The sequence below is a fragment of the Gekko japonicus genome, unplaced genomic scaffold (genome assembly GCF_001447785.1).
Source record: "Gekko japonicus isolate JY-2015 unplaced genomic scaffold, Gekko_japonicus_V1.1 scaffold3103, whole genome shotgun sequence".
Classification (NCBI taxonomy): domain Eukaryota; kingdom Metazoa; phylum Chordata; class Lepidosauria; order Squamata; family Gekkonidae; genus Gekko; species Gekko japonicus.
The window spans coordinates 117,630-125,416 of NW_015164294.1; the positions used below are offsets into that span (position 1 = coordinate 117,630).

The 7,787-nt window shown below is 49.0% G+C and overlaps 1 protein-coding gene across 1 annotated transcript in view; it reads right to left on the reverse strand.

Annotated features, from left to right (window-relative positions):
• Positions 1-7,787, reverse strand: part of NKTR (natural killer cell triggering receptor) — a 41,664-nt gene that overhangs the window by 4,285 nt on the left and 29,592 nt on the right. The window contains exons 13-16 of the mRNA XM_015408792.1: positions 5,116-7,785; positions 4,823-4,918; positions 3,846-3,905; positions 697-798 (exon numbers count right to left, since the gene is read on the reverse strand). Coding sequence (XP_015264278.1) covers positions 697-798; positions 3,846-3,905; positions 4,823-4,918; positions 5,116-7,785 — 2,928 coding nt within the window. The remainder of the gene's footprint in view (positions 1-696; positions 799-3,845; positions 3,906-4,822; positions 4,919-5,115; positions 7,786-7,787) is intronic.

Below are 7,787 nucleotides of genomic sequence, written 5' to 3' on the forward strand. Positions count from 1 at the left end.
CCTGCCCCCAGCAGCCCTCAGTCAGAGCAAGAAGCAGCCAGGTAAGCTGCAAAGCCCCTCCCCACCCCCCTGGTTCAAAACAGTCCAGTGGCACCTTTAAGACCAAGTTTTATTCAGGTACAAGCTCTCCCTCCTCTGCAAGGACAGATCTGCACGTCCCCCCCGCCCCCCAAATAGCTAGCAATCCGAAACAGTCCAGTCGAGCCTGAGCGGTGGGTGTCGCCTTCTGACACACTTCCGGTGATGTCAGGGGGTGTGGCATATGCAAGTAAGTTGTGCTAATGAGCTCCTGCACCTCTTTTTCTACAAAATGACCCCTGCTTATAATTGTACACAATCGTACACAAATTGCTAAGCGTGATGAATCGTGACCTCACCTGGATGGCCCAAGCTAATCCAATCTCATCAGATCTCAGAAGCTAAGGAGGGTCAGCCCTGGTTGGCGCTTCAAAGGGAGACCAATGAGGAAGTCCAGGGGTCGCTACAAAGAGGCAGGCGATGGAAACCACTTCTGTTTTGTCTCTTGCTCTGGAAACCCTACGGGGCTCACCGTAAATCAGTTGCAACCTGGTGGCGGTATCCACCACTACGAATCACAAAAAGCATCCAAGGTACTTCTTTCGGGTCAACTGGAAGAATTCTGATATGTGGCAGATGATCTAACGGTGTTCTTCAAGGCCGTTATGAATAACCTACCTGGACCGCCTGCCATAGCTGCGAGACCTGTGGTAGCTGTTGCTCCTCTTGCTTCTACTTCGACTGCGACTCCTGCTGTAGTAACTGTCATAGGTGTAGGACCTGCTTTGACGGGCGAGCAAAGGGCAGCACTGATTATTTGGTTCAAGGATGAATCCCTCCCCCTTAGACTCTTACAGTTAACAAAACAAAACGATTCTGAAAGCAACATTTTGGATGTTGTGAGCCTATTAAGCAATCCTTTTCTTTGAGGTCTCCGGAGAGGTGAGATATATATTTTCTAAACAAATAAACGGCAGCCGGCTAGTATTTTGGCACACCTACTGCACCCCGCTGCTAGGGGAGCAAAGAGGTTTGTTCCAGCCACCCTTTCAGGCACAACTGCAATATTTTGTCACTACTTTTTGGTTCTGTGTTTGAGGTTAAGACGCTGAACTATAGGCTGTGGAAGGGCGGTAGTTCATCAGTTCGAGACCCAAGTGTGCCGCATGACGGAGTGAGCTCCCGTCTCTAGTTCCAGCTCCTGCCAACCTAGCAGTTCGAAAGCAAGAAATTGCAAGTCGATAAATAGGTACCACTTCGGTGGGAAGGTAACAGCGTTCCGTGCGCCTTGGTGTTTAGTCATGCTGGCCACATGACCACGGAAACGTCTTCGGACAGCGCTGGCTCTTCGGCTTGGAAACAGAGATGAGCACCGCAACCCTAGAGTCGGATTCGACTGGCTTTCGAGCAAGGGAACCTTTACCTTTACCTTGAGGAAGGCAGCATTCAGACGGGAGGAGGAAACAAGCCCCTGCTGTCCGGAATGGGAAGTAATGTGTAGTTTTGCCATCTGGATTCTTTTAGATCTGTCATACTAGTATTGCTATGTATTTCAACTCTTTGGTTTTATGTTTTTATTTATTATTGTACATCACCCGGATCGGGCGATTCAGAAGTCTAACAAATAATAAGTATTTGCACACCTTCCCTATGCATAGATTCAGGTGGGTAGCTGCGTTGGTCTGAAGGCGCAGAACAAAGTTGGAGTCCAGCGGCACCTTTAAGACCAACGAAGTTTTATTCAAGGTGTAAGTTTTCATGTGCATGCGCGCTTCTTCAGATACACTGGAACAGACGTCCACAACCATTACATAAAGGTAGAGAGGCCGGTGTGTGTGTGTTAATTGCCAGGAAAAGCTACTTAGAGTCAAGATGCATAAGTAACTGGGCGATAAATATAGCTAAGATTGGATTAAAGCCCAGTTACTTATGCATCTTGGCTCCAACTGGCCCTTCCTGACAGCTGCTCGCCCCATCTTCCTGTATGTAGGTGTCACGGCTCAGGTGGGGTGTCACCTGACGCTGCCACCACTCTGGATTTAGGTTCCCTTGAGAAGGCCCAGAGCTCCCTCCCAAGACCTTCAGACCTCCCTTGTTTGGCCGAATAAAAGGCGTGAGGACCAGGCAGAGTACAACAAGGAAAACCAGATCTTTTATTCCAAGCCCTCCTCTTTTCCTATTGGTCAATTTTGGCTCCAAAACCTCTCAGGGGCTTCTGGGAGTTGTAGGCCCAGCCTCACCTACTGCTAGCCAGGTTCCCTGGGCCTAGTAGGCCTCTGGTGGCACAGCCCAGATCATGACACTAGGGCTTGAGGAAATGTGCTTGCACACGAAAGCTTATACCTTAAATAAAAACACTTGGATTTAAAGATGCCACTGGACTCAAACGTCATTCCCGTTAAGTGGATTTTGCTTTCTTTTAATGATCAGTTTCTCTGTTGTGCGCTCACTGCCACAAAATAAAGGGGAAAAAACCCTGAGGAGATAATCCCAGGAGGACTGAAATATTGCTATATTAACTTCAAATGTACCAAAATATAGCTCCTCCATAATGAGAAAACCTTGAACTATATTAATGATTTTTAAAAACCTAATCAAAACTGTATTTCAGCCTTTCCACGATTTCACGAGACCATGGGGAAGAGGAGGGGGAGAAAGAGATTGGATTTATACCCTGACCTTCACTCAAGAGTCTCAGAGCAGTTTACAATTCCTCCATAATGAGAAAAACCTCATCAAAACTGTATTTCAGTCTTTCCATGATTTCACGAGACATTGGGGAAGAGGAGGGGGAGGAGGAGATTGGATTTATACCCCGCCCTTCACTCAGAGTCTCAGAGCAGCTTACAAACGCCTTCCCCTTCCCCTCCCCACAACAGACACCCTGTGAGGTAGGCGGGGCTGAGAGACCTCTGAGAGAACTGTCCTTGAGAGAACAGCTCTGAGATAACTGTGGCTTGCCCAGTATCATCCAGCAGCTGCAAGTGGAGGAGTCGGGAATCAAACCCGGTTCTCCCAGATTAGAGTCCACGCACCTAACCACTACATCAAACTGGCCCTGGCCCTATTCTTAAAAACAAACTGAGCCACAAAACCCCCAATCACACCACATTTAGAGTAACACAGACAATCAAGAAGCCACATGTAGTGAGAACCTTGCCACATCATCTGTTTTTACCCAAGCTTCACGGAAAAAGCCCTTTTGATGAGAGTATGATAAACGCAAATAATTTTAAGATGCATTCCTTGTCAATGAGAAAGGAGCTATCACAGCATCCTGTAGTGAGAACCTTACCACGCAGTGAGCTGGTCATCTATTTTTACCCAAGCTTCACGAAAAAAGCCCTTTTGATGAGAGTATGATACAACACAAATAATTTTTAAATGTATTACTTGTCAATGAGAAAGGAGCTATCACAGCATCTGATTCGATTATGCTTCCAGCACGTTTCCATCACCCACGGAGGACCAGTGTTCCCTCTAAGCTGAGTTAGTGTGAGCCAGCTCACAGTTTCTTAGCCTCCGGCTCACACGTTTTTGTCTTAACTCAGGAAGGAGGGCTCTCCGGAGCAAACTGATTGATGCAGCAGCCAAAGCGCTGGCTCACCACTTTAATGCCGGTAGCTCACAAAGTACAATTTCTGCTCACAAGACTCCACGGCTGGGAAGGAAGCATTGCCGAGGACCCAAACCAATTCTGCTAAATTCTGCGGACCTTGCAGTCAGTTGCAATGCCATGTTACCGACGCACTGCTTACAGGTTATTAACAAACAGTTCATTGAATATGTTTTTCTCATCAGTGATAATGATCTCCGTCGTAGCGTACCTGGATCGACTACGGTGATTGTAAGAACTGCTTCGGGACCGACTTCTGCTATAGGTACGACTATCGAGACAAGGAAAGAATTATGTATCAATTCCTACAGCTAGGCTGTGCAAGCTTTTTATTTTTAAATCTGCAAAAGACATTTTCATTATTTTTGATTCTAGAAAGCCACTACAATCATTCCCTCGTTTATTATCATGTCAGCGACAGGTTACTCCAATAGTTTATTAATGGTAAACAGTCAACAAAACTTCTCAGACAGGGACTCAACCCAGGCTTTTCGGGAATATGCTGGTGGGGAAGAGTGTCAGCGACAGGTTACTCAAACAGTTTATTAATAGTAAACAGTCAACAAAACTTCTCAGGGAATCAACCCGGGCTTTTCGGGAATATGCTGGTGGGGAAGAGGTTGTGGCTCAGTGGCAGAGCATCTTGAAGAAGAAGAAGAGGAAGACGGAGAAGAAGAGGAGAAGGAAGAACATTAGATTTATACCCTCGCCCTTCACTCGGATTCCCAGAGCAGCTTACAAACTCCTCTCCCTTCCCCTCCCCACAACAGACACCCTGTGAGGTAGGTGGGGCTGAGAGCTCTGAAAGAGATGCTCCAGAGAGAATAGCTCTGAGATAACTTGTGACTGACCCAAGGTCATCCAGCAGCTGCACGTGGAGGCGTGGGGAATCAAACCTGGTTCTCCCAGATTTAGAGTCCACGCACTTAACCACTACACCAAATTGGCTCTCCACTCCCTGTTGCTATAACAGGAGGACCCAGCTTCATACACACACCCCTAGTTTAAAAGGATCAAGTAGGATTTGATGAGAAAGACCTTGATTTAAAGATGTGAAGAGCCACTGCCGGTCAGAGCAGAAGATGACCCTGAGAGACCAACATAACAGGCAGCTTCCTCTGTGTTCACAGGCCTTGAATCTCAAAAGGTCCTCTAATCTCCAGTCCCCAAACGAAAGGCAAATAGTACCTGTGACTCCTGTAACTGTGAGAGGAACTACTTCGACTTCTTGACCGGCCTCTGCTGTACCACCCTCTGCTCCGGCTTCGCGTGTAGCTCCTCGACCTGCACAGTTGGAAGGATATGTATTAAAAAGACAGGCAAGAGGAGGAACAGCATTCAGACAAAAATGAGCAAGATTTTCAAAGCTGAGAAGTGACTGAAATGGCTAGTATGCATTTGCAGAAACGTACAAAGAACATTTTCGGGTTCAGTGTTTCTCTGAAAAAGCTACAACCCCTGATAAAAATACATCTACCCACCTGTAAGAGTACGTGGAACTCCTTGATCGACTTCTTGAGTGACTGTAGGAAAGGGATCTTGTCCTGTGCCTGGATTTCAGGTCCGATTTGGTCCGTGACCGGCTGCGACTCCTCGACTGGCTGTTCTCCCGTGCGGGGGAATCCTCTTCGCTGGAGCTCTCGCGGTTTCGCGGCCTCCGGTTGAGCCGCGCCGTTTTCCTGACCTCGTCGAACAGGGAGCCCGGTCTGATTTTATTTTTGCTTTTGATTTCTATCCTTAAGCCCTGCGGCTTTGATTCGGACGAGGAGGCCGTGTTTTTGGCTTCGGCCGGATTGGTCGCCGCAGCCGTCACCTGCAGGTTCCCCACGCCCTGGAGTGGCTTCCATTTATTATCCGCCACGCTGCCCTGTGCGTTTTCCACCACTTCTGTTTTCAGCACATTTTCCACAACGGCCACTACCACAGCGGGGCTAAGGCTCTGCTTCGGTCCCTCTCGGTTTCTCTCTTCTTTGACGCTGACCGCTCCTTTAGCATCGGGTCCTTCCGTTGCGGTCTCAGCCTCAGGGTTATTCGGGGCACCTGACTTCTTCCTCACTTTAACAGCTGGGAGTTTTACCTTCAGACTTACTGGAGAAAGATCCAGGTCCGCCTTTGCAGGTGAGTGATGGTCTGGGGTACAGATCTCCATGTCGTCCATCTGAGCGACATCCACCTCGCCTTCGCTATTCGCTTTGGCGCCCTTGGGGCTTCCTGAAACACCCACGTTTTTAACTGGCGTTAGAGGAGGAACAGAAGTCGATGGTTCCTCCTTATCTTTACTATGCTTGTTAAGAGCTGGTGATTTTCTGCCCGACGGTTCCTCCTCACCTTTACGACGTTTGTTAAGAGCTGGAGATCTTCTGCCCGAGGGCTCCTCATTATCTTTACGACGTTTGTTAAGACCTGGCGATTTTCTGACCGCAGCTTCATCAGCAGGCGTTTTCTCTTCGCTGGGCTTTTCATCATCTCGGGGCTGCTCTTTTATCACTTCGCTCTTCTCAGGAGCTGGGTCCTGATTTCTCTCCTTGGCACCAGCCGTGGCCTTCTCATCCCTGGCGGCTGGTTTCACAGTCATTTCCTCGTCCTCGTCCTCCTCCCCAAATTCCAGCGGAGGCTGCCAATGAAACGCTTCCTTTTGCTTTTGCGCTTTATGCTTCTTCTCCTTCTTACCCTTGGATTTCTCTTTCGCTTTCTTGGAATGCGCCTTTTTGAGGTGCTTCTTGGACCCGTGCTTTTGCTTTCTTGATTTCCCCCGAGCGCCCGAATTGGAAAGAGCGCTTCCTGAGTCGGAAGGGGATGGCGGCCGCTTACTTGCCTTCAGAGTCGCCGAGGAGGAATCTACTTTCGTCTTAAGGCTGGAGAGGACGACTTCTGAGTCGGAGTCCGACGTGGCTTCGCCTTCCTCCTTACTAGAAGATAATCTCGAACCTTCTTTATCATTCTTGTTCCCGCCTCTTTCTGAATTGGACCCAGAGTCCCACTTGCTCCCAGGGTCCGTTTTCCTTTTTGCCTTCCGACCAGTTCTTGGAGACTCAGATTTCTCCTTCGGGACTCTCCTTTTTGAACGGTCGCTGCCCCACTCTGACCGAGACCTTTCCTCTTGCCTGTCACAAACTGACCCACTTTTATTTTGCTTCTGGTTAGCTTTTTCAGGCTGTGACTGACCTTTCTCCAGGACCGGCTGAGGCTTAGCTGTCTGCTCGCCGTCTGTGGAGAAGTCCAAAGAGGATCTACTTGGACTCTCTCTGAGCTTTTGAGAAACTGCTTCTTTCACGTACAGAAGAGTGCTTTCAGAACTACTTTGCCTTTGCTTTGACAACGGCACACTCTTCTCTCTGGATCCAGACCTCCTTTTGTTTTTCTGCCGGTCATCGTCACTTAGGGAAAAATAAGAGGACGACCCACTGTAGAATGACTGATCGCTGGGGAATTTATTCGCTGAACGGGATCTAGCCGTGGATCGAGACCTTGACCTTGAACTGGACGGGCTCCTCGATCGCGAATAGGACTTCGAGTAAGATCTGCTCCGGGATGTCCTGCTCCTTGACCTGTGCCAGCTTCTGGAACTCCTATCGCTTTGATTTTTGGAATAGCTGCTCTGATCGCTGTCTGACGTCTCTCGCCGCTTGTGGTACGAAGAGGATGAGCCGGCCTCTTTGATGCTCGCTAAGCTGTAAGTAGTCTGAGTAGGTATTAAATGGGTGGCTTTTGCTTTCATCTCCTGAATCCGCTCGTAGGATGGTTTCCACGGCTTTTGCCCGGGCTTCCATCTGGAAGGAGGCGGACTGTCACTGAGAGGGATCACGGGAACGCTTTCGGCAACAACGGGCTGTATCGCAACTTTGTCGGCCTGTAACACCGCCCTCGCGGGTTCAGCCTTGACGGCCTTGTGCTCGTTTAGACGTGCCGTGACATTTTTGGGAGAACTGGATACAGTTCTTGGGTGCCTGGAGTTGGAGCTAGACCGCGACCTGCTCCTGGAGCGAGAAGACTTCAGAGCGACTCTTGACCTAGAACTTCTTCTGGAGTAAGACCTCGACCTGGATCTCGACCTGGACCGGTAGTAGGAGTGTGAGCCCCTGCTCGACGGAGACAGCGAGCTCTGGTTACCTCTTTCAGATTTGGACCAGTCCTTTCTCGAAGAGGAGTCCCT